Source organism: Schistocerca cancellata, chromosome 5, assembly GCF_023864275.1.
Source record: "Schistocerca cancellata isolate TAMUIC-IGC-003103 chromosome 5, iqSchCanc2.1, whole genome shotgun sequence".
Classification (NCBI taxonomy): domain Eukaryota; kingdom Metazoa; phylum Arthropoda; class Insecta; order Orthoptera; family Acrididae; genus Schistocerca; species Schistocerca cancellata.
The window spans coordinates 679,551,340-679,579,068 of NC_064630.1; the positions used below are offsets into that span (position 1 = coordinate 679,551,340).

At 43.1% G+C, this 27,729-nt stretch overlaps 1 protein-coding gene across 2 annotated transcripts in view; it reads left to right on the forward strand.

Annotated features, from left to right (window-relative positions):
- Window positions 1-27,729, forward strand: part of LOC126187593 (B-cell receptor CD22-like) — a 173,807-nt gene that overhangs the window by 19,960 nt on the left and 126,118 nt on the right. For both annotated transcript variants that reach the window (XM_049928777.1, XM_049928778.1), the window contains exons 4-5: window positions 13,048-13,183; window positions 25,330-25,460. In XM_049928777.1, coding sequence (XP_049784734.1) covers window positions 13,048-13,183; window positions 25,330-25,460 — 267 coding nt within the window. The remainder of the gene's footprint in view (window positions 1-13,047; window positions 13,184-25,329; window positions 25,461-27,729) is intronic.

The window sequence follows — 27,729 nt, forward strand, 5'->3', positions numbered from 1 at the left end:
TGGTAGAACGATGGGTTCGATGACGGTTTGGATGTACCGTGCACTATTCAGTGTCCCCTCGACGATCACCAGTGGTGTACGGCCAGTGTAGGAGATCGCTCCCCACACCATGATGCCGGGTGTTGGCCCTGTGTGCCTCGGTCGTATGCAGTCCTGATTGTGGCGCTCACCTGCACGGCGCCAAACACGCATACGACCATCATTGGCACCAAGGCAGAAGCGACTCTCATCGCTGAAGACGACACGTCTCCATTCGTCCCTCCATTCACGCCTGTCGCGACACCACTGGAGGCGGGCTGCACGATGTTGGGGCGTGAGCGGAAGACGGCCTAACGGTGTGCGGGACCGTAGCCCAGCTTCATGGAGACGGTTGCGAATGGTCCTTGCCGATACCCCAGGAGCAACAGTGTCCCTAATTTGCTGGGAAGTGGCGGTGCGGTCCCCTACGGCACTGCGTAGGATCCTACGGTCTTGGCGTGCATCCGTGCGTCTCTGCGGTCCGGTCCCAGGTCGACGGGCACGTGCACCTTCCGCCGACCACTGGCGACAACATCGATGTACTGTGGAGACCTCACGCCCCACGTGTTGAGCAATTCGGCGGTACGTCCACCCGGCCTCCCGCATGCCCACTATACGCCCTCGCTCAAAGTCCCTCAACTGCACATACGGTTCACGTCCACGCTGTCGCGGCATGCTACCAGTGTTAAAGACTGCGATGGAGCTCCGTATGCCACGGCAAACTGGCTGACACTGACGGCGGCGGTGCACAAATGCTGCGCAGCTAGCGCCATTCGACGGCCAACACCGCGGTTCCTGGTGTGTCCGCTGTGCCGTGCGTGTGATCATTGCTTGTACAGCCCTCTCGCAGTGTCCGGAGCAAGTATGGTGGGTCTGACACACCGGTGTCAATGTGTTCTTTTTTCCATTTCCAGGAGTGTAATTCAGGGAACTGACCATTCCTAAAGGAAAAATTACAAATACGGCTAAATACAAGACTAACATGTGCAGCAGAGTACTTTAATATCTGCTAGGCACTCCATCATATCCATGAGAGCCCTTGGTCTTCAGTTATTTAATTATTGACCCAATCTCCCCCTTGTCTGTATCACAGAGGAATATTTCAGACATTAATCTTGGAAAGGCATTTGCCAAGAAAGTTGTATGATTAACTATAGAAACTAATTTAATTCACTAACAATGCTCAGAAAATAATTTTAAATACATTACATATATCTGATTTATTTGTAACAGTTATATTTTTACTGTGGACTGACTTTATATCGTCGACTTTGTGCTGGTGACCAGACACTTCCTTCACCACTGACCATATGGGTTTAGTTTTATCCTGTGAATTAGTTGTTCTATTTGCATACCACATACTGTTTGCCTTCCTAATAACAATTTTAAGCACCTTACAGTACGGTCTGTAATGGGCTCATGTAGCTTGATTGTGACTACTTCTAACATTTTCATATAATTCCCACATTGTTCTACAAGATATCCTTATCCCACTAATCAGCCACCCAGGCTGCCTACTAATGCTAGTATCCCGTTTCGAATGTTCTAATGCAAAGCAACTCGCAAAGAGCATGAGAAACGTGTTAATGAAAGCATTATATTTATCATCTATGTTATCGACACTATAAACATCCTGCCACTCTTGTTCCTTTAAAAGGTTTAAAAAAGTCTCTATCGCTGTTGGATTAACTTTCCCACATAGTTTGTAATTATATGTGACATTTGTTTGAGTACAAAATCATTTTAGTGTTAAAATTTGTGCAGCATGTTCTGAAAGGCCATTCACCCTTTTACTAACAGAATGCCCATCTAGCAATGAAGAATGAATAGAAATATTGTATCTGGCTGTGCTACAGTTCCCCTGCACCCTAGTTGGAAAAAAACGCTGCATTAGATCATATGAATTTATATGGTCTGCCAACATCCCTTTTCTTGCTGCGTCACATAAAAAATTTATATTGAAGTCACCACATATAACTAATTTCTGGTACTTCCCACAAAGTGAATCAAGAACCCTCCCTAGCTTGAGCAGATATGCTATGAAGTCAAAGTTAGGGGACCTATAACCAACAACGATTAGAACTTTAGTTTCACCCTAATTCTACTGCCCCTGCACAACATTCAAATATCTGTTCAGTGCAGTGCCATGATGCGTGTATGTACTCAAATGGAATACCGTTTTTTTTAAGTAGATAGCCACACACCATCCCGCATGGAACTCCTTGAAAAACAGCCAGCTCAAGTGTATCCTGGTTAAGGAAGCATCTGAATTGTCAAATTATTTAAGTGGTGCTCCGATACAGCAATAATTTCAGAGTCAACATCTATAAGCAGTTCACTGACTTCATCTCAAATACCTCTTAATTTTGATGAAATATGCTAATTCCTTCACGACTTGGGAACATGAAGTCCTCTGAAGCTGTGCCCTTAGTTAGAGGGACTTCCTTTAAGCAGGTATATCTATTAGCAAACTTCAATCTAAAGAAGGTGCACGTCTAACACCAACTACTACAGGAGTTTTTCCATGAGTGATCCCACCACCACCCACTACACTGTCACCTATAAGCTTTGCCAGCCTCCCCATACTTACTGCGGTGCAGGCCATGCCTGGTAAAACCCGATCTACTGAGAGACCCAACTGGCACCACTGAAGTGTGACACATGGCCTCGGCCTTCAGCGCCTACTCCAGTCCACGAATGGCTCCAGTTGGTCTCGAATAGCCGAACATAGCCATTTACAGTCAATGATCAGTTCAGTTGGACCAGAGGACCATTCCGTGTAAGCACAGCCCAGACAATTATAGAGCTAGTACAGTGCTTATTTGAGAACTTTGGCTTCGTGGGGAGGTCTGCTACACACTCGAACCCTACCATCTGCTCTTACCAACTGAAATCGGGATTCATCTGACCAGACCACGGATTTCCAGTCGTGTATGGTCCAACCGATATGGTCACGAGGCCAGGACAGGCGCTGCACGTGATGTCGTGATGCTAGCAAAGGCACTCGCATCCGTCGTCTGCTGCAACAGACCCTCAACGCAAAATTTTGCCGGACTGTCCTAACGGATACAACAAGGGCTTCAACACAATAAATAAATGACGCTTACGTCTGTTGGGTCACATTTTAATGCTCCGACAATCTCTATTTTCAGTTTAACAACCTTTTTTCGCTGCCATACCACCCAGAGCTGTAGACGTTTGCTACTCGACTCAGGATGGTCTTTCTCAATTCCATGAGTCTGATACCGATTAGCTTATTTTTTTGGCACGTTTTTTTCTTTTTTACATTTTACATCCATCATGAAATTCAACCAGTACAGCTACAATGTTTTCACCAAAAATTTCGAAGCTTGTCCGTGTTTCACCTTCTGATGCTCTTAAGCATAATCACATTTTCCTGAAGCTGACCTCTTTACTAAACAGGCACCCTTATAGATTGAACAGTCCAGGGATTTCTTCACATTTCTCCGTGAGTGTATTACTATCTATGAGCTCTGCCATCGATACTTCATCTATTTTCAAATTCCCTTCACTTCCCTCGCTCCATCTTCGACATAACCGGTAACCAGCTACAAGCTACTGCTCGATCTTTCACTGATCCTACAATTATAGCGGAATTTTCTATGTCGTATTTACTAATCTAACTTGGTTCAAGGAGGTACTGTTGGTAAATAATATGTCTCGGTACCACAGTTTGATCCCTTTGTACTTCTTGGGGGTTTGTAAGAGTCTGAAAGGTTCAATACTTTTTTCATATTTTCACTTCCGTTACGAAGTGCTTTGCTTGTACGTAACTTTTACTTTATACGAATCAGAAATTATCTGCGATTTTCATCCAAAAACGCAATAAAAGATTTTTTTCCCACATCCCGCACGTCTCCTACTACTCAGAAACAATTTGGGACTGTTATTTTTCCTCACTTTTACATTGAATTAAAGCTTTACCTAGGAATGGTCAACATACTTAACGAGGCCATTACAATATGTATGCGTTTGTACTATGGATGGGAAAAACCGATCACTTAAGAACGATACCAGTATTTTAGTGCTGAGTACTTTTCGGTATTTTTTGGTCGTGACTGTAGCAGGTGGTTTCATTTTTTACTACTAATAAAGTTAAAAAAATTGAAATATTCGTTAGCCGTAGCGGCAGTGATAAAATTTATCGTTTCTAAATAAAACCTTTTTTAAAAAAGGAATAACTTTTATTCCCAAAATTTGCATTGGTTTAAAATATATCTTTATTACAGAGAATGGGAAAAACAATCTGTGCTATTATAGTAACAATGCCGACAGTAAAGAGCGACAAACACATGGCATTGCTGAGACAATAATGTACATGTTAACGATATGGCGTGACTTAAGGTACGCGTGTACTTGAGGTGTGCGAGACTTGCGCCCTCTTGGTCTGTACGCTAGTTTCTCACTGTCGTGGTGAGACATCCGTTGTATTGCTGAATGGCTCCAACCCTAGCACGAAATTATTTTTACGAAGTGACACAACAATTAAATACAACGCTTCGTTTGCTTTAAGAGATTAGAAATTGTTATGCCTCTTCTATGAGACAATAAAAGAGCGAGAAATTTACGGTAACAGTTATAAATTAAAAATTTAATAACAGTTCATTCACAGCATGCAATAAAAATATAACTTAGCTGATCTGCTTCCTGTGTCTACGTTACATGCCTTTCCTTGCCTGTAGCCCCAGAAAAGTGACAAATTAACACGAAAAAAAGCGTTACTCAACATCATTTTTCACCCGATATTATTCAACCTTTATATTGAGCAAGCAGTAAATGAAACAAAACAAATTAAAATTTTGAGGTTCACCGATGACATTATAATTCTGTCAGAGACAGCAAAGGACTTGGAAGAGCAGTTGAACGGAATGGACAGTGTCTTGAAAGGAGGGTATCAGATGAACATCAACAAAAGCCAAACGTGGATAATGGAATGTAGTCGAATTAAGTTGGGTGATGCTGAGGGAATTTGATTAAGAAATGAGACACTTCAAGTAGTAATGGAGTTTTGCAATTTGGGGAGAAAAATAACTTATGATGGTCGAAGTTGAGAGGATATAAAATGTAGAGTGGCATTGACAAGGAAAGCGTTTCTGAAGAAGAGAAATTTGTTAAGAGTGAGTATAGATTTAAGTGTCAGGAAATCGTTTCTGAAAGTATTTGTATGGACTGTAGCCCTGTATGGAAGTGAAACGTGGACGATAGATAGTGTTGTGAATTGGCAGGAGCCAATTCACGGAGTTTGGAGGAAGCCGAAAGGCACGCGATTAAGCTCACGCAGGCTGGTGTGAGGTCTGGAACAGGTCAGAGAAATAAGACTAGCAAAACAAGAGTAACTGGTAGAATACTTAACTTTAATCTACAATTGGTGAACATCTCTCGTTACTGTACATGCTTCACAATATTAATTATCAAATGCTATGGCGCCTTGCTGGGTCGTAGCAAATGACGTAACTGAAGGCTATGCTAACTATCGTCTCGGCAAATGAGAGCGTAATTGTCAGTGAACCATTGCTATTGACGTCGGCTGTACAACTGGGGCGAGTGCTAGGACGTCTCTCTAGACCTGACGTGTGGCGGCGCTCGGTCTGCAATCACTGACATTGGCGACACGCGGGTCCGACGTATGCTAACGGACCGCGGCCGATTTAAAGGCTACCACCTAGCAAGTCTGGTGTCTGGCGGTGACACCACAGATAGCTTGGATAAGAACGGAATAGAAGCATTCGAAATGTGGTGCTGCAGAAGAATACTGAAGATTAGATGGGTAGATTACATAACTAATTAGGAGGTATTGAATATAAATGGGGAGGAGTTTGTGGCACAACTTGACTAGAAGAAGGGATCGGTTGGTAGGACATGTTCTAATTCATCAAGGGATCACATATTTAGTATTGGAGGGCTGCGTGGAGGATAAAAATCGTAGAGGGAGACCAAGCGATGAATACACTAAGAAAATTCAGAAGGATGTAAGTTGCAGTAGGCACTGGGAGATGAAGAAGCTTGCACAGGATAGAGTAGCATGGAGAGCTGCATCAAACCAGTCCCAGGACTGAAGTCCACAACAACAACAACAGAGAATACTGGCGATATTTTATAGTATTCAATCACTTATCACTTTTCAAGAAAAGCAGCGGTGGACGGACCAAGTTTTATTTTATTACCCTGTTTAATTTAATATTTTGATTCTATGTATCTTTAAATGAGAGAGTCAAAATTTTTCTGTCTGTTCGATTTCTACGTTTATTACATGAAGTAACAGGGAAAAAAATGAAAATCGGTTATTTCAGAAGCTGTTATATTGAGCTGTTTACATAGTAAAGTTAAACTGGCGTGCAAATAAAACGGTGTAACCAGAAACTGGTTGTTTGAGCGATAAACGCCTTAACTACTTTGCACCAGGTGTTGATGTTACTTTTCTCCATGTTCTTGACGTAGAAGTACATCAGTTCGTCCAGCCAACTACACACAGTGCAATGAGTGTCTAGATATGGCAGTGGCTGCTCTCACAGCGGCGTGGAGAAATACAGTTGACCATGTGTTGTAGGCGCTTCCGCCGACCTGGCGTCTCTCTATAACTCGTGTGCTGTCGATCTGGAGGCTTTATCACGAATAAATGAGACCAGCAGCGCGTAGAACTGAAATTTGTATTTACAAGCAATGGACAAGATATTGGCCATTCAGTTGATGAATCCGAATGATACCTAGACAACATTGATATAATTCTTCATTCGCTCCATTCTTAAATATTTCCCGACATTTTTATGTAGGGATCAGTACAGAAATCAATATCTTTTCAATAGAACTCGATTCAAACTTATGTTTATCCAAAACAAAACCAATCTGATATGCATATATCGAGATTTAACCCTAGAGCAAAGGCAAAGAATAGATATCTCATGGAGCGTCTGCAACAAGTTCATTATACCTCCGCTCAGTAAGTATCTTTACACTAATTCTGAATTACTATGAATGCTCTTTTTACACTAATCTTTATAATAGTACAGCAACCCCCCCATGAACCACGGACCTTGCCGTTGGTGGGAAGGCTTCCCTGCCTCAGGGGATACAGACAGCCGTACCGTAGGTGAAACCACAACGGAGAAGTATCTCTTGAGAGGCCAGACAAACGTGTGGTTCCTGAAGAGGAGCAGCAGCCTTTTCAGTAGTTGCAAGGGCAACACTCTGGATGATGGACTGATATGGCCTTGTAACACTAACCAAACGGCCTTGCTGTGCTGGTATTGTGAACGGCTGAAAGGAAGGGGAAACTACAGCTGTAATTTTTTACGAGCAGCTTTACTGTACAGTTAAATGATGATCACGTCCTCTTGGGCAAAATATTCCAGGGGTAAAAATAGTGCCCCATTCAGGTCTCCGGGCAGGGACTACCCAGGAGGACATCGTTATCAAGAGAAACAAAACTGGCGTTCTACGGATCGGAGCGTGGAATGTCAGATCCCTTAATCGGGCAGGTAGGTTAGAAAACTTGAAAAGGGAAATGGAAAGGTTAAAGTTAGATATAGTGGGAATTAGTGAAGGCAGGAGGAACAACGCTTCTGGTCAGGTGAATACAGGGTTATAAATACAAAATCAAATATGGGTAGTGCAGGATGCAGGAATCGGTCTAATAATGAATAAAAAAATAGGAGTTTGGATAAGCTACTACAAACAGCATAGCGATCGTATTATTTTGGCCAAGACAGAGACGAAGCCCACGCCTACTACAGTAGTTTATAAGTTTATATGCCTACTGGCATCTAGCTCCGCAGATGACGAAAAGATTGATGAAATGTATGATGAGATAAAAGAAATTATTCAGATACTGAAGGGAGATAAAAATTTAATAATCATAGGTGACTGGAATAAATAGTAGGAAAAAGAAGAGAAGGAAACATAGTAGATGAATATCGAATGGCGGAAAGAAATGAAAGAGGAAGCCGACTGGTATAATTTTGCACTGAGCATAACTTAAGCATAGCTAACACTTGTTTCAAGAATCATGAAAGAGGGTTGTATACTTTGATGAGGCCTGGAGATACTGGAGGGTTTCAGATAGATTATACAATGGCAACAGAGAGATTTAGGAACCGGTTTTAAACTGTAAGACATTTCCAGGGGTAGATATGGACTCTGACCACAATCTATTGGTTATGAACTGTAGATTAAAACAGAAGAAAGTGCAAAAATGTTGGAAATCAAGGAGATGGGACCGGGATAAACTGACTAAACCAGAGGTTGTACAGAGTTTCAGGGAGAGCAAAAGGCAACAATTGACAGGAATGGCGGAATGAAAGACAGTAGAAGAAAAATGGATACCTTTGAGGGATGAAAGAGTGAATGCAACAGAGGATCAAGTAGGTAAAAAGACGATGGATAGTAGAAATCCTTCGGTAACAGAAGAGATATTAAATTTAATTGATAAAAGGGGAAAATATAAAAATGCAGTAAACGAAGTAGGCAAAAAGGAATACAAACGTCTCAAAAATGAGATCGACAGGAAGTGCAAAATGGCTAAGCGGGGATGACTAGAGAACAGACGTAAGGATTTAGAAGCATATCTCACTAGGTACTGCCTCCAGGAAAACGAAAGAGACCTTTGGAGAAAAAAGAACCACTTGTAAGAAAATCTGGAGCGCAGATGGAAACCCAATTCTAAGCAAAGGAGGAAAAGCAGAAAGGTGGAAAGAGTACACAGAGGGTATAAAAAAGGGCAATGTACATGAGGATAATATTACGGAAATGGACGAGACTGTAATGAAGATGAAATGGGAGCTATTATACTGCATGAGGAGTTTGACAGAGCACTCGAAGACCTATGTCGAAACAAGGCCCCTGGAGTAGAGAACATTCCAATAGAACTACTGACAGCCTTGGGAGAGCCATCCCTGACTTTTCTCTACCATCTGGTGAGCAAGATGTATGAGTCATGTGAGATACCCTCTCGCTTCATGAAGAATATAATAGCTACAATACCAAAGAAAGTATGTTTTGACAGATGTGAAAATTACAGAACTCTCAGTTGAATAAGTCACGGCTGCATAATACTAACGCGAATTATTTACAGACGGATGGAAAACCAGGTTGAAGCTGACTTTGAGGAAGATCAGATTGGATTCCGTTGTAATGTTGGAACACGGAAGGCAATGTTGACCCTACGACTTATTTTAGATCCTAGAATAAGGAAGGGCAAACCTAAGTTTCTAGCATTTGTAGAATAAGAGAAAGCTTTTGAGAATGTCGACTGGAATACTCTCTTTCATATTCTGACGGTGGCAGGGGTCAAAGACAAATTGTACAGAAACCAGATTTGAGGGGCGTGAAAGGGAAGCAGTGGTTCGAAAGGGAGTGAGACAGGGTTGTAGCCTATCCCCGATGTTTTTCAATCTGTATATTGAGTAAGCAGTAAAGGAAACAAAAGAAAATTCGGAGTAGGAATTAAAATCCATGGAGAAGAAAAAAAAACTTTTAGGTTCGCGAATGACATTGTAATTCTGTCAGAGACAGCAACCTGGAAGAGCAGCTGAACTGAATGAACAGTGTCTTGAAAGGAGGATATAAAATGATCATCAACAAAAGCATAACGAAGATAATGGAATGCAGTCGAATTAAATCAGGTAATGCTGAGGGAATTAGATTAGTGGGTGAGACACTTAAAGTAGTAAATGAGTTTTGCTATTTGGGGAGCAAAATAACTGATGATGGTCGAAGTAGAGAGGAAATGTAGACTGTCAATGGCAAGGGAAGCGTTTCTGAAGAAGAGAAACTTGTTAACATCGAGTATAGATTTAAAAGTCAGGTGTTCTTTTATCATTGTATTTGCATAGAGTCTACCCATGTAAGGGTGCGAATTATGGACTATAGATAGTTTGGACAAGAAGAGAATAGAAGCTCTCGAAAAGTGGTGCTACAGAAGATTGCTGAAGATTTGATGGGTAGTTAACATGACCAATGACTAGGTATTGAATAGAATTGTGAAGAGGAGAAATTTGTGGCACAGCTTGAGTAGACCAAGTGATGAATATACTAAGCAGATTCAGAAGTATGTAGGTAGCAGTAGGTACTGGGAGATGAAGAAGCTTGCACAGGATAGAGTAGCATGGAGAGCTGCATCGAACCAATCTCGGGACTGAAGACCACAACAACAACAATAGTACAGCTTGACGTCAAAAGTGGATAATAAAGAGGATAATGTATCTGCTTTCTACTGTTTCATACTTTTAGGCGATTCCGTTTACTGATGTTAAATACTGACATCTCTCTAGAACTTTTGTCTCGCACACTTCAACCCACTACATAGCTAATTACACTCCTGGAAATTGAAATAAGAACACCGTGAATTCATTGTCCCAGGAAGGGGAAACTTTATTGACACATTCCTGGGGTCAGGTACATCACATGATCACACTGACAGAACCACAGGCACATAGACACAGGCAACAGAGCATGCACAATGTCGGCACTAGTACAGTGTATATCCACTTTTCGCAGCAATGCAGGCTGCTATTCTCCCATGGAGACGATCGTAGAGATGCTGGATGTAGTCCTGTGGAACGGCTTGCCATGCCATTTCCACCTGGCGCCTCAGTTGGACCAGCGTTCGTGCTGGACGTGCAGACCGCGTGAGACGACGCTTCATCCAGTCCCAAACATGCTCAATGGGGGACAGATCCGGAGATCTTGCTGGCCAGGGTAGTTGACTTACACCTTCTAGAGCACGTTGGGTGGCACGGGATACATGCGGACGTGCATTGTCCTGTTGGAACAGCAAGTTCCCTTGCCGGTCTAGGAATGGTAGAACGATGGGTTCGATGACGGTTTGGATGTACCGTGCACTATTCAGTGTCCCCTCGACGATCACCAGTGGTGTACGGCCAGTGTAGGAGATCGCTCCCCACACCATGATGCCGGGTGTTGGCCCTGTGTGCCTCGGTCGTATGCAGTCCTGATTGTGGCGCTCACCTGCACGGCGCCAAACACGCATACGACCATCATTGGCACCAAGGCAGAAGCGACTCTCATCGCTGAAGACGACACGTCTCCATTCGTCCCACCATTCACGCCTGTCGCGACACCACTGGAGGCGAGCTGCACGATGTTGGGGCGTGAGCGGAAGACGGCCTAACGGTGTGCGGGACCGTAGCCCAGCTTCATGGAGACGGTTGCGAATGGTCCTCGCCGATACCCCAGGAGCAACAGTGTCCCTAATTTGCTGGGAAGTGGCGGTGCGGTCCCCTACGGCACTGCGTAGGATCCTACGGTCTTGGCGTGCATCCGTGCGTCGCTGCGGTCCGGTCCCAGGTCGACGGGCACGTGCACCTTCCGCCGACCACTGGCGACAACATCGATGTACTGTGGAGAACTCACGCCCCACGTGTTGAGCAATTCGGCGGTACGTCCACCCGGCCTCCCGCATGCACACTATAAGCCCTCGCTCAAAGTCCGTCAACTGCACATACGGTTCACGTCCACGCTGTCGCGGCATGCTACCAGTGTTAAAGACTGCGATGGAGCTCCGTATGCCACGGCAAACTGGCTGACACTGACGGCGGCGGTGCACAAATGCTGCGCAGCTAGCGCCATTCGACGGCCAACACCGCGGTTCCTGGTGTGTCCGCTGTGCCGTGGGTGTGATCATTGCTTGTACAGCCCTCTCGCAGTGTCCGGAGCAAGTATGGTGGGTCTGACACACCGGTGTCAATGTGTTCTTTTTTCCATTTCCAGGAGTGTATGTCATGATGTTTCAGGACGTATCTTATTAACCCATGCCTTCATTTCGCCAAGTTGTTCTATAAATTCCTTTTACCGAAAATTTGAAGCAGTAAATCTATATTAACTACTTGACCTAACCATTTAAACTTTAGTTCCTTTTCTGTAGAATCACTGTTCAAAATTTAATATTATCTATCACTATGCATCGCTGACCACTTCCATATTATGCTATAATCTAGTTACTTTCAAAAAGAAACAATTTCTGACGATAAAATTTACAGTACATATAAACCAGGATCTCTTTTCCAGTATCATTTTTTTTTACTTGTTTACGTCAGTCACGTGTTTTGTTGAATAAATTGAAACCCTCACCTGCTCTATCGCATGCATAAGTTATTGACTACCGATGCCTATGTAAAACAGCACGGAGCTCTTGAATAAACTCATCTAAATGTGATTATGAGCGTCAAAATCGCCATGCTATAAGAATTTGTGTCATTTAGATCGACCTTTCTTCCATAAATGGATTCAGAAAAACATTATTACCCTTTACAATTACATTTCACGCCAGCATCATTCCCGTATCTCCTTCTCCCGTTAGGCACAATTGCTGATTTATGTTCCTGTGCACAGACAGAGGCGATGAGCGAGCGCAGACGAATAACGGTTAGACTGTTTTGCGGATGGCCGTTATGTTGCACGCAAACGAACGTCGCTAACTACTATGTGAACTACAATCTGTAGTAAACAGTTACTCCCATATGCTCATAAGTCTAAATATACAGAAGCAACTAAAATATTTCTAAACATACGAATTTTAGTTGCGATTGTGTGCTCCCCTACAGACATCAACTTTACAACTTTACAACTTATTGCCTTAATGGCAGTGTGATATTTTAATCTGTTTGGGGAGATTTTGCCAGAGAGCTTGAAGTGGGATTATTCTTTGTCAGGGCGTGTTGCAGGGTGCAAGACGAAACATTATTTTAAACAGTAAAGTGAAAATGTAATCCATTTACAGTTAGATTATTATCTCACTATATTTCGTGATTGCTGTGCGTCCTACCATAAGGCGACAATAAAAAGAACTAAAAAATGTTCATTCAAAAATCGCAAACTGGCCAAGGACTTTTGTTTGTTTCTAATTCTTTGAATTAAAGCAGAACCTGCTAATGTAACCTCAAAATGACTTTGTTCAAATTTAGGAACGTAGGACAAAGATTTTTTTATCTTAAATATTTCCTAAAAAATTGCATTTGTTGGTTTATGTTTCAACAAACCTCTTTTCTGCCGAAGGTAACTGAAGATGGGAACGAGACTGTATCAATACTGTTGCTGACGCCGTCACCGGATGACAATGGGCAAACCCTCAAGTGTCAAGCCAAGGGCGCTCGTGGTGTGCTGGAGAAATCAGTGGAACTTCTTGTCCACTGTAAGTCACACATCCACCGTTTCCTTTTTTTCTGTTACTGATGTTACTTTCATATTAAAAAAACTAGCTTATACGGTTTTTCTCATGAAATCGTGTTCGCCCCTGTTGAGGTGCCCGTACCGTCTAAGGGTGTTTTACGTAATGTGTTCCTGATATCTTTCACTTTCATGGCTTCTCTTACTTGCTCGTTTCTATAGTAACCAGCCTTACAATCAAAAGGATGTGGTTTGGCAAACCGACTCTATCGGGAAGAATGTTTAAGAAACACCGCTCATAGTACAATAGGAACAAAATAAAACACAAATGGATGGGCTAGAAATGCGATATGTCATTACAGTTGTAATGCGTGAACGCTTCAATCGCTAGTATAGCAAATTATTATACTTTTAGGTGACATTATCGGGATGTAACAGCGATTTTTCAGTTAAGTAAAATTAGTAACAAACTTTTATTAAAAATGGATTTATGATCGAGACGGTTTCAATAATTTTATCAAATTATTATGTCCCAAAACCGCAAGAGAAAACAATTGAACTTTGTTCATGTAAGTTTGTCGCATTCCACGGACAGGGCCAATTTGAATAAAACCAGTTTGAGTATTAGGATGTGTCATTATAAAACAACAAGACAAATAAAACGTCTAAGTTTCCACCGTCTTAGCAGCAGTCGTCTTCAGGTCAACCAAATTCTAGATTCGATGGAGGATTCCCCTATATACTGATTATTCAGGTGGGTACTTACGTTATACTCTGAGATGCCATTGGAGAGTTTGAGGTAAAGATGGCTACGTAGGGTTGGCTGTATGGTAAGCTATTGCTTGTGCTATCCGTATTTGGTACTGAGGGGAAGTGTATTCCTGCAGCGAGACATTGGTGATGCAAGACATTTCTCTTCTCTCCGTGGTGTGTCAGTGTTGTAGGTGTATAGTGAGTTACGGTTACTAAAGATGATCAGGTAGTGAGTAAGGAAAGGGCTGGGAACTGCTTTGGGAGGTGCTGAGACTAGATATATTCTCAGACCACTAAGTTTAGAAGGATTTGATGACTGCCAGGAAGATACAAATTTCGGTTTTTCGAGGCTTTTTCTTTTCCTTTTTATTAAATGCAGCCCTCCACGAATTCCCATCCTGCGCCAACCTCTTCATCGCAGAGAAGCACTTGCAAACTAAGTCCTCAGTTATTTGCTGCATGTATACCAACGTCTTTGTGTCTCTACAGTCTACAGTTTTTGCCCTCTACAGCTCCCTCTAGTACCATGGAAGTTATTCCGCGATGTATTAAACAGATGTCCTACCATCCTATCGCTTCTTCTTGTCAGTGTTTTCCATATAGTCCTTTCCTCGTCGATTCTCCAAAGAACCGCCTCATCCCTTAGCTCATCAGTCAACCTAATTTTCAACATTCCTCTATAACACCACGTCTCACGTACTCCATGTTTACTAGCATATAATGTTGTGCTCGTACATTCTCAGAAAATTCTTCCTCAAATTAAGTGATAAGTTTGATAGAAGTACAGTTTTATTGACCAGGAATGCCCTTTTTGCCTGTGCTAGCACTAGCCTGCTTTTTATTTCCTCTTCGCTCCGTCCGTAATGGGTTAGTTGGGAGCTCCAACGTTAGGCGCGTTACGGGGCCCCTTAGGGACATGGCTCACAAGAAGGGTAAGAAAACCAATGTGCACTCCGTGTGCATACTGGGTGGAGTCATTCCAGATGTGGAAAGGGTCTTCCCGGATGCCATGAAGAGCACAGGGTGCAGCCAGCTGCAGGTGGTTGCTTACGTCGGTACCAATGATGTGTGTCACTTCGGATCAGAAGAGATTCTCTCTGGATTCCAGCGGCTAACAAAAATTATAAAGGCTACCAGTCTTGCTTGCAAGATGAAGGCAGAGCAGACCATTTGCAGCATAGTCGACAGGACCGATTGCTGACCTCTGGTACAGAGCCGAGTGGAGGGTCTGAATCAGTGGCTCTGACGCTTCTGTGACCATGTAGGCTGCAGATTCCTAGACTTGCACCAAAGGGTGGTTGCGTTTCGGGTTCCGCTAAATAGGTTAGGTATCCACTATACGCAGGAGGCGGTTACACTGGTAAAAGGGGCTGTGTGGCGTGGACTGGGCGGTTTTTTAGGTTAGAGGGTCTCGGGAAAAGACAAGAAGATCTTCAGTTACAAAGGGTGCAGGCTGAACACAGGAAGAACGTAGATACGGGAACCATTGCCATAACAGTTGTAAACTGTCGTAGCTGTGTTGGGAAAGTACTAGAGCTCCAAGTGCTATTAGAAAGCAGGGATGCTCTAATCGTTATAAGCACTGAAAGCTGGCTACAGCTGGATATAAGCTCAGCCGAAGGTTTTGCGAAGAACCTGACGGTGTTCCGAAAGGATAGGCTAAATACGGTTGGCAGTGGCGTGTTTGTTGCTGTTAGAAGTAGTTTAACTTGTCACGAAATTTAAGTAGATAATTCCTGTGACTTAGTATGGGCAGATATCATTGTTGGCAACCGGAATAAAATAATAATTGGACCTTTTACCAACCTCCTAATTTAGATGATAAAGTTGCTGAAAGCTTCAAAGAAAACTTGAGTTTGATTTAAAACACGACCTGATAATAGTTGGTGTTGACTTTAATTTACCCTCGATATGTGGGCTAAAATACATTTTAATTCCGGAGGTACGCATAAAATATCATCCGAAATTGTGCTAAACGCATTCTCTGATAATTATTTCGAGCTGTTAGTTCATGAGCCCACGCGAATAATAAGCGGTTGTGAAAACACACTTGACCTCTTATCAACAAATAATACTTAGTAAATAACGAGCAACAAAACCGATTCAGGAATTAGTGAGCACAGAGTTGTCGTAGCGAGATTGAATATTGTAATCCCCAAATCATCGAAAAATAGGCGAAAAATATACCTATTCAAAAAAAATACCTATTCTAAAAATTCACTTGACGCCTTCCTAAGAGACAACCTCCACTCATTGTATCGGCAGCAATTGAGAGATTTATACCAAATAAGTTAACAAAGGACGGAGCTGACCCTCCTTGGTACACAAAACTGGTTAGAACACTGTTGCAGGAACAACGAAAGAAACATGCCAAATTTAAACAGACGCAAAGTCCCCAAGATTGGCGATCTTTTACAGAAGCTCGAAATTTTGCGCGGACATCAATGCGAGATGCCTATAACTGTTTCCACAACGAAAATTTGTCTCGAAACCTGGCAGAAAATCGAAAGTGATTCTGGTCGTATGTGAAGTACGTTAGCGGCAAGAAACAATCAATGCCTTCTCTACGCGATATCAACAGAGATACTATCAAAGACAGTGCTGCCAAAGCAGAGTTACTAAACACAGCCTTCTGAAATGGCTTCACAAAAGAAGACGAAGCAAATATTCCAGAATTCGAATCGAGAACAGCTGCCAACATGAGTAACGTAGAAGTAAATATCCTCGGAGTATTGAAGCAACTAAAATAACTTAATAAAAGCAAGTCTTCTGGTTCAGACTATATACCAATTAGGTTTTGTTTGGGAGTATACTGATGCATTGGCTCCATACTTAACAATAATATACGACCGTTCGCTCGACGAAAGATCCGTACCCAAAGACTGGAAAGTTGCACAGGTCACATCAAGATTCAAGAAAGGTACTAGGAGTAATTCATTAAATTACAGACTCATATCGTTAACGTCGATATGCAGCAGGATTTTAGAACATATATTGTGTTCGAACATTATGAATTACCTGAAAGAAAACGGGCTATTGACACACAGTTAACACGGTTTTAGAAAACATCATTCATGTGAAACACAATTAGCTCTTTATTCACATGAACTATTGAGTGCTATTGACAAGTGATTTCAGATCGATTCCGTATTTCTGGATTTCCGTGAGGCTTTTGGTACTGTACCACACAAGCAGCTCGTAGTGAAATTACGAGCTTATGGAATAACGTCTCAGTTATGTGACTCGATTTGTGTTTTCCTGTCAGAGAAGTCACAGTCCGTAGTAATTGCCGGAAAGTCATCGAGTACAACATAAGTGATTTCTGGCGTTCCCCAAGGTAGTGTTATATGCACTTTGCTGTTCCTTATCTACATAAACGATTTTGGATACAATCTCAGCAGCCGTCTTCGGTTGTTTTCAGACGACCTTGTCGTTTATCGACTAATAAAGTCATCACAAGATCAAAACAAACTGCAAAACGAGTTAGAGAATGGTGCGAAAAGTGGCAGTTGACCCTAAATAACGAAACGATGAGATCATCCTCATTAGTGCTAAAAGGAACTCGTTAAACTTTGGTCACGCGATAAATCAGTCTAATCTGAAAGCCGTAAATTCAACTAAATACCTAGGTGTTACAAATACGAACAACTTAAATTGGAAGGAACACATAGAAAATCTTGTGGGGAAGGCAAATCAAAGACTGCGTTTTATTGGCAGGACACTTAGAAAATGTAACAGACCTACTCAGGAGACTGCCTACACTACACTTGTCCGTCCTCTTTTAGAATACTGCTGCGCCGTGTGAGATCCTTACCAGATAGGACTGACGGAGTACATCGAAAAAGTTCAAAGAAAGGCAGCATGTTTTGTATTATCGCGAAATATGGGAGAGGGTGTCAGAGAAATTTGGGCTAGAAATCATTAAAAGAAAGGCGTTTTTCGTTGCTATGGAATCTTCTCACGAAATTCCAGTCACCAACTGTCTCCTCCGAATGCGAAAATATTTTGTTGACACCGACCTACATAGGGAGGAACGATTACCACGATAAAATAAGTAAGGGAAATCAGAGCTCGTACGTAAAGATATAGGTGTTCATTCTTTCCGCGAGCTATACGAGATTGGAATAATAGAGAATTGTGAAGATGGTTCGATGAACCCTCTGCCAGGCACTTGAATGTGATTTGCATGGTATCCATGTAGTACTAGTAGTAGATTTCGCTGCCTAGGTAGCGGAATTCCTTAACTTCATCTACTTCATGACACAAATTCTGATTTTTAGTTGCGCGCTATTCTCATTTAAGCTTCTTCTCATTACTTAAGTCTTTCTTGGATTTACTCCCAATCCATATCCTATATTTATTAGACATTCAACTGATACTGTAATTCCTCTTCACTTTTTTTGAGAATAGGACGTCATCAGTGAATCTTATCATTGATATCACCATGGAATTTAATCCTGCACTTGGACCTTTCTTTTATTTCCTTTATTGCTTCTTAGATGTATAGTTTGAACAGTAGTGATGAAAGACTACCGTCTTACACCCGTTTTATTCCGAGTACTTCGTTCCTCGTCCTCCACTATTATTGCTCCATTTGGCTCTAGCACATATTTTATATTACCCGTCTTTCCCTACAGCTACCCCTATTTTGTCTGGATTTCGAATATCTTGCACCAGTTGACACAGTTCCATGTTTTTTTCTTGTCGACAAATCCTGTAAACGTGTTCTGGTTTTTGTTCAGTCTTCCGTCCATGATCAACCGTACTGTCAGAACTGCCTCTCAAATGCCTCTACTGTTCCTGAAGTCAAAGTGATCGTTATCTAATAGTTCCTCAATTTTCTTTTCCATTTTTCTGTATATTATTCTTGTCATCAACTTGGATGCATAAGCTGCTAAGATAATTGTGTAATAATTCTCGTACATGTCGGCTCTTGCAATCTTCGGAATAGTGTGGGTTGCGTATTTCCGAAATGTAGATGGTGTATCGCCAGACTCAAACATTCTACACACCAACGTGAATAGCCTTTTTGTTGCCACTTCCAGCCAGTATTTGTACTACTCCCAATTAAAATTTGTTAGGGATCGTTATTAAATATGGGAAGTGGCAGTACAGTGCGTGGATTTGGGCTCACTGAAAGACTACCTAGCGTGGTGACGTGCAGAAGGAATATGCTTTAAGGATGGAGTCATTTAGGGGGTCTCCCTGTTTGAGAAAAACTCCTCCAATGGTGGTGCAGACAAGAATGCAAAGCGAGTATTTCCTATAAAAAGTTTTAGGGAAATTATAGGTGAAATAAATGAAAGGGTACTAGACCTTGCCTCTGTCATTATCTGTTTCTCACAGCTTTGTTTATCTGTCGAAGAACTGCGACGATTTTACTTGCTTTATTGTAGGTGGGAGAACTGGTAGTTTATGCCAAGTGTAATGTACCGTAAAAAAGAGCTGGCATATGAATGCACTGTTAAGAGCAAATATTTATGAGTCTGTCCAGAAAAAAATTTGGAAATTTGTGGTAAGGTCCTATGGGACCACACTGCTGAGGTCATCGGTCCCTAAGCCTACACACTACTTAATCTAACTTAAACTATCTTACACTATGGACAACACACACACACACTCACCCATGCCCGAGGGAGGACCCCGAACCTCCGACGGGGGAAGCCGCACGGACCGTGACAAGGCGCCCTAGACTGCGTGGCTACACCGCGAGATTCTGTCCAGACTTGATGCTGTGCTAGGCACAGTTCTTTAAAAAAAGGCATGAAGTTAACTTTGATTGACGTTGTCAGTAGGTAAAAGATCCATGGTCATACATAGAAAGAGGTGCACAGAACGAATATAAAATAAAGACAGAGGATAGAGACACAGAAGAAGGGTACATAACTGACAAACCCCCAGCATTCCATAAAGAAAAAGTTTTCAATAAAAACTTTCGAATGAAAAAAAGAGTGAGTATTAAAGGAAATGTGTCAGTGTGTCAACCAGGAACAGACAGTGTACTTTCCTGTTGCATTTGACGGAAACTTCAGCACAGTTACAAACGTTTTCACAGATTATACTCTAGTTGATAGGCGCAGTATAAGATAGATCTTTAATGGCCTTTTAGATATCTGTTCGCAAACAGGAACAGAAATACTGAAAGAAAGAAGACAGGAGCATGTGAGTTGGAATTTTCTCCTGGTTTAATAATTGTTGGTAGTCTCCTTGGGACTGCTGCCGGATCCTAAAATCACAATGACTCATTAACTGTCAATGGATCTGAAGTGAAAAGTGTTTCCTTTCAAGTACCAAGATTAGGGCACTACTCTGAGTCGCCAAGGAAGATCTGGGACTTAAGAAGCTTGTAGTACATAAAATTCGGTGTGAATGTGATTCGCACAGTTCAAGGCAGGTGGGCACAACGTCACCGTCACACTAGTCTGCAACAGCCTGAAGAATCGGCGACTGCGGAATACCTTACAATTTTGGAACGGTGGTCACAGGACGGTTGTTGAAATTAGATTGGCAGACGATTAGAATAATGGAGACATGAGTTAACCTTATAGTAGGACGAAGAACCCTGTACTATCGCGCCTCCAAAATAACATTCTGTGGTGCAGCCTGCGTTAGTGTTTGAGGATGATCTTTGAGTGTCGCATGTCGTTGGCACCGGTGCAGCGTCAGAAACCCACTCTTGGGCAGAGCATCAGGCGTTGGTGGAGCATGCGCCCTGCGTGACATGGGTGCCTATGTAAGACGACATTTTCCTGCCATGGAACACTGTGGACAGTGATGGTCCTACCACATTGTCTTGCGGTACTCTGTCGATCTGGTTCCGTTAAGAGCGACGTGTCGAGTTCAGTCTGCAAGGAAATCTCCAATCTAGTCGACAAGCTGGTCCGATACCCGGTATGCTCGAAACGTTTTCATTAAACGGCAGCGCGAGACGGTGTAAAATGTCTTCCTGGCGTCAAGGAACGCGGTACCAGACTGAGCTCCGTTGCCTACGTCGCTATGGATCGCAAGGATGAACAGAGTGAGCTCAATGTCACAACATTTCTGTTTCTGGAGTACATGTTGATATTTAAAAAGGATAATTTTCGTTCTCCTAAAATGACGAATTTCTAGAAAATAAAACAAGTTCCATAATTTTACAACAGACTGACGTGAACAATATTCGCCTGTCATTATGTGCCCATGTCCTACAACTCTTCTTGGTAACGAGAATGACCTGCGCTTTCTTACAATCGCTAGCTACCCTTCTTTGCTCCTATGATAAACTGCTGATAGAAGGGAAAGTTCTGTCACGTAAACTTTGTAGAATCTATCTCATCTGGTCTTGATGCCTTTTCACTACTAAGTGATTGCAGTTGCTTTTCTGTTCCGCGATCAGTTATCTCAATATATACCATTTCAATGTCCATACTATTACTAAAAGGAGGGAACCAGTTATGACTTTCCTCTGTGAAATAATTTCGTATGACAGAATTCAGCATTTCCGCTTTCTCTGTGTTATTTTCTATTTCAGTGTCAGTGTGCTCAAAGTGGATTTTTCACTGCTTACTGATTTTATATATGTCCAAAACCTCTTAGGGGTTTCAGTCACGTCAGTTGACTAAATTTTAGTACAAACGTCATTGAACGCTGCTCTCATTGCTCCTCTTACGCCACTTTACGCTTCGTTCAGCTTTGTCAACTGTGGTTGTCTGTTATTCAGTGTGTGCTGATGCTATATTGGTTTACTTATAATTTTTCTGACACTACTATTAAATGACTGTGTCTGTCCCATCCTTAACGCCTTGCTCGGAACATACTTGTCTAAGGCATATTGAATGACACTAGCAATTTTTTTTTTATTTGTGCTCCACATCTTTGTCGTCAGCAATGAGTTCTTGATACTGATTACGTAGATACTGTGCAATTTGTATCCCGTCACTATTCCTAAGCAAAAATAGTTTCTTATCTTTTTTAACGTTCCTTGTAATACCTGTAGTTATAGCTGCTGTCACAGCCTTATAATAACTGATACTTCCCCTATGTTAACTGTTACACTCATGTCTGTCTGTTGTTAGGAGGTCTAAGACGTTACCTTCTAGAAAGGCTTCTCTAATTATCTGCTCGAGCCGGCCAGTGTGGCCGTGCGGTTCTAGGCGCTTCAGTCTGGAACCGCGTGACCGCTACGGTCGCAGGTTCGAATCCTGCCTCGGGCACGGATGTGTGTGATGTCCTTAGTTTAGTTAGATTTAAGTAGTTCTAAGTTCTAGGTCACTGATGTTAAGTCCCATAGTGCTCAGAGCCATTTGAACCATATCTGCTCGAAGTAATTTTCTGACTAGACTTCCAGAATAATGTGAGACGAATCCCATTCTCTTACACCAGTTCTGATTGCATGATTCTCCCATTCTCTACCAGGCAAGTTGAAGACTGCCTATATCGATCAGGAAAACTACTAACGGTATTCTGCACTTTCTCTCTGAAGTGCTCTACCACTACACCTCCTGACTTTGGCGCTCTATAAAAAGCTTCCTATTACCATTTTGGTCGACCTTTGATGCTTGTATTCACCCACAATAATTCAAACTCGGGCTACGAGATAACCCCGCTGGATGTTATCGCGTTCCTTACTACAATCAATAAGCCGCCATAATTGACGAAAAACGTACCTGTACGATTAATATTCCAATCTGAACTTAAGATTTCGTTGCTGTTCACTTCCGGTTTCTATAACTTTCTCTTCCTAATACTACCTGGGAATTATAACTTTCAATAAGCGATTAAATTCTTGTACCTTTTGTATAGTCAACCTGCGAGGACAAGCATTCTATGAGAACACTGTGGTTGACGTAACTGCGATTTCGACCGGGCGGCGAGGGGGGGGGGGGTCCTGTATGAAGGGAGTCTGTAGCGTAAAAGACCATCGTGTACACTCCACATGGCACATGGAGTCCAGTACACTAGTAGCTGCTTCCCTCACGTAGTGAACACCTGACCCACTAACGGAAAAGGTTCAGATCTTCATCCTACAGCTAAAGTCGATAAATTCGCATTCGATATCGCCATAGGGTAGTCTCAGCCTCTTGTTTAGAGGCCCTGGTTTAGACCTACTACTCGGCCCTAAACAAGAAGACAGCGATCGCCCCTAATACAGTTAGCTTAACCTGCACCCCACCTGTGGGGCTAGTTGCCATCACCAGATCAGTCATTCGCCGAAAGGAGCCGAGGATGGCGACAGAACTCAAGCAGCAGGCTTTAGTCCTGCCCACGTGTGTCACTATCTCTAGCCAGCTGCACCCGCTGCTCTCGATAGGCGCCAGAGGCTCTCATCCACGTCACGAAAGAGACTCTTGCCAACATACCGAGTGCACACTGGCATTCTCCCCAACCCTGCGTGCTATATCCATGACGTGCCCCATCACCCACCTAATACCGCAGCTCCAAATGACTGCACATGTCCGGAAAGCATGAAAGTCAGCCGCTAGACCCACCGAAAAGACATCCTGCGATGGCTCAGAAATATTGTGAGCACAGGATAACACCTCGCACATGTTACTAAGGCCTAAGGAGCCAGCCGTGCAATCTGTTCCCTCTTTCGCCTTCCACCCTGTGACACGCAAACCCACCTCTGTCTACCATTCAATCTTGAGTGAGCACGCAATGGTCAGATGTGTATCGGAAGATAAAGTGACAACCAAGTCACCACGGGATACCACCACACCAAAGGTGTTGCAGATCGCGACACTGGCACCCGAAAGCCGTCGCAGCTTTGAGCAGCGTCCAGAAACCTGTTGACCACGGCCAGTACAGCTTTCAGCTAAATGTGATTTGAGACTTTCTCGGCGTATTCCATTCGTGAAATCTTCTCGGGTGATCAGCCGAGTAAAGGCGTCGTCTTCTCGCAACGTTTCGAAGGGTTTCGTACCCATCATCTTCAAGCGAAGTGTCGAGATGCTGTGTTGCGCGGTCCTATAAAGGCTCCTGGACCAGTGACTGATCCCGGGCGCCGACCAATCAGGTACCTGCGGAATCGGCCGCCGCGCCAGTGGTGGGGGGTTCGCGGCGCGGACCGGGCGTCGAGTCCCTGCCGGTTCCTACTACGTCTTTGACCGCTACCGTCTTCGTGCCGGAGCGTTCTCTTCTAATTTTAGTTATTGCGGGATTCCAAGCTGTACTAAGTTGGAAACCAGTGTCTCGATTGATCAGGTTGCTGTTCAACCGAATTTCTACAGCCTCTTTGAAAACCGAATCCCAAAATCCTTTAACGTCACACAGCTTCTTCGTACCCTCAAAGAGGAAGGTGTGTCCTTCGTTAAGGCTATGTTCCGCAACCGCCGATTTTTCCGTCTGACCAAGGCGTACATGTCTAATGTGTTCCGAGCGCCTCTGCGTGATGCAGCGCTGCGTTTGTCCGATGTATTTCGTACCACATTCACATTCAATACTGTATACGCCCGGAGTCTGCAGTCCTAGGTGGTCTTTGACTGAGCCAAGTATGTCTTTAATTTTACTTGGGGCATGAAAAATTGTCTTGATGTTGTGTTTCTCCAGAATGCGGGCAATCTTGGCTGTTGGCGGTCCCGCGTATGGTAGAAATGCCAGGCATCTGGTCTCATCTTCTTCTTCCGGTGTGTCTACCTTCCTGCTCTTGTGTAGGGCGCGCGAGATTTGCGTCTCATTGTAACCGTTGCTGCGGAAGGTCTTCCTTAGGTGTTGTAACTCTGCAGGTAGGCTGTCATCATCACAGATAGACTTGGCCCTGTGCACAAGTGTGTTAAGCACTGAGTTGGGTTGTGCCGGGTGGTGGCAACTCTGTGCATGAAGGTATAAATCCGTATGTGTCTTCTTCCTATACACAGCGTGACCCAAGGAGCCATCAGGGTGCTTCTTGATTAGAATGTCAACGAAGGGCAAGCTTCCGTTTTCTTCCACCTCCATAGTGAATTGTATGTTGTTGTGTATGCTGTTCAGATGTCGCAGGAAGTCTTGCAGGTTCTCTCTGCCATGTGGCCACACGACAAAAGTGTCATCCACATATCTGTGGAAGGCTTTAGGTTTCAGTGGGGCGGTGTCCAGGGCTATGTCTTCAAAGTGCTCCATGTAAAGATTAGCGATGCCTGGAGCTAAGGGGGACCCCATGGCTACACCATCCACTTGTTCATAAAATTTGCCTCCACATTTGAAGTGGGGGAAACCCTTCGAAACGTTGCGAGAAGACGACGCCTTTACTCGGCTGATCACCCGAGAAGATTTCACGAACAGTTTTCAGCTGTTTACGGACAGCAGCAAATTCTCCTCGTGAACGCCGGAACAAGCACCGTCTCAAACTTTATTGTACTGTGCAAAAAAACTAAATAACATGTCAAATGAACGCAAGAAGCATATATTCCCAGAATATCTAAATATGTCTTATGTACTTTCTCGTGTACTTTCTGTTTCCAGATCCCCCGATTGTCTCTCTGTATATGGATCGTCCTCCACGTCCCGACGGAATACGCGAATGGGATAACATTACTTTGAAGTGTTATACACAGTCAAATCCGCCCACGTGGAGTGTGAAATGGATGTTACAGGTCAGTATGCAACTGAAACGTTTTGATTTATTCATGACATTGAGTAGTTCTGGACTATGGTAACCAGGAACGTCTGCCTTATCTATATCTTTAACAAATAAAAACTAACTAACGGTGCATATATGACTTCGCGTATGTACAACACAGAAAAAATGAATACAAGCAGTAAAACGACTCCAAAGTGTTTATTCTTATATGCGTTTGGATTATTTTTAGATTGTGGCTATTTCTATTGTATTGTTATTTACTCACCAGTTGTGGTGGTCATCTGCAACATACTCATGTCAGACAGATAACAATTTACGGTTCGATGCGCAGAGTATATTTTCATAGAGAAAGAAACATTAAAGAAGATATAAATGGGGGTGGGGTGGTAAGTCACACATTAAATGATTTCATCTTTACAAGTGTTCATAGTACCACTGTAGACAAAACGCCTGATAATACGAACCATTTGATAAAAGCAACCAAAAGTCAATCCGTGACTGGACGTGAGATGGAGGAAACAAACCATTCATATCCGATGCTCGCTCTGAAACTGCTTGTCCCACTTGTATCGGGCTTGCTTATTGGCTGTCAGTGGGCTTGTTACCAACTTAAAATTTGAAGTTATTTCAACGGCATGATTGCGAAATATAATGTTAATTTTTTTATATCAATCCCGGTCGTAATACTAAAAACTACGAGGGTTGCCCATAAAGTAATGCACTGCAGTTTTTCTTCAACGATTCTTTATTGAACATGACAAAAATTGCACACGTGAAAGAATGGTATTTTATCTACACACCCTATTTTTCAACGTAATCTCCATGCCGTTCTTCGGCCTTCATCCAGAGTGAAAGAAGGGCATGTTTGACCTGTCGTGAATCACCTTCTCATCGTCCTCATAATGTGTTGTACGAATGGCACCCTTTAATAGCCCAAACAAGTCCGACTGGGCTAGGTCAGGGCTGTAGGGTGGATGGGGTAACACTGTCCAACCCTGTTTTGCGATGTGTTCAGCAGTCCTCAGACTTGCGTGGGGTCGAGCATTATCGTGTTGCAGCAAAACATCTCCTAGGTTGCTGTGGCGCCAAAGTCGCCGGAAGCGCGTCTTGAGTTTTGTTAATGTGATGACATATGCTTCTCAATTAATGGTACCACCCCTTGGCATCACATCAATGATAATCACGCCTTCACAGTCCCAGAACGAGTTGATCATGACCTTACCGGTGGAATCAGATGCTTTAATTTTTTTCTTTTGTGAGGAGTGGGAATGGCGTCATTCCATCGACTGTCGTTTTGTTTCGGGCTCAAAATGGTGAACTCAGGTTTTATGACCTATCACAACCCGGGACAAGAAAGCCTCCGCCTCAGCTTCAAAACTTTGCAACAAATGAAGAGAAATGTTTTTTCTCTGCGATTTCTGATCCGCCTTTAGACACCATGGGACCCACTTGCACACCCGTTTGCATATCCCAGACTGTGAATAATTGCATCCACATTTCCTTTGCTGATTGACAGAGGCAGCACCAACTCTCGAGCCGTAATGCGTCTGTTCTCGCGAATGACATCAGCTCGCTGCAATATGTCGAGTGTGACAGCCTTGGATGGTCCCCCCGAATGCTGCAAATCGTGGATTCCGTCGAACCGCCTTCTCGTGATGTCACCTACCGTGACCAGTGACTGACTGTACTTCTGTCGACAGCAGATGCTCTGTACAAGTGTTTGTGAATATTTCTTTTTCTGCAGTGAGAAATTCAAAGACGGCACATTGCTTGTTACGTACATTACCTACAGACGCCATTTCGAAACTGTCCTGCAGCTACGCTATGAGTCGGAAGTGACAGAAACTTATCGCTCTGACTCAGGAGGCTTCAAACAATACATACGTAACGTTTTTCATTCGTAGCATTGTTTTCGGCTGAGAAAAAAAAAATCTGTGCATTACTTTCTGGGCAACCTTCGTATATGCGTGAACATAAGTAACTATACTGTGTAACACAATTAAAGGATCACTTTTCCGGAACCCCATAATAGTCTCCCATTGCGCCGCAGACGTTTGGTATTTGGCTTTATGATGCCTACACACGTTCTATGTAATGGTGCAAAAGCCATCATCCTCGAGCACGGCGACGCTTCAGACTGCAAGGTGTCGACACATGCTAAAACGAGATCAGATCACTGATGTTCATGTGACGCCTAAGGTCGCATTTGCTCGAAATTTCATCACAATCCTGCCCAACGGTGCCATGGGCGTGTCACATATGGGAATGTCGTCGTACACCCT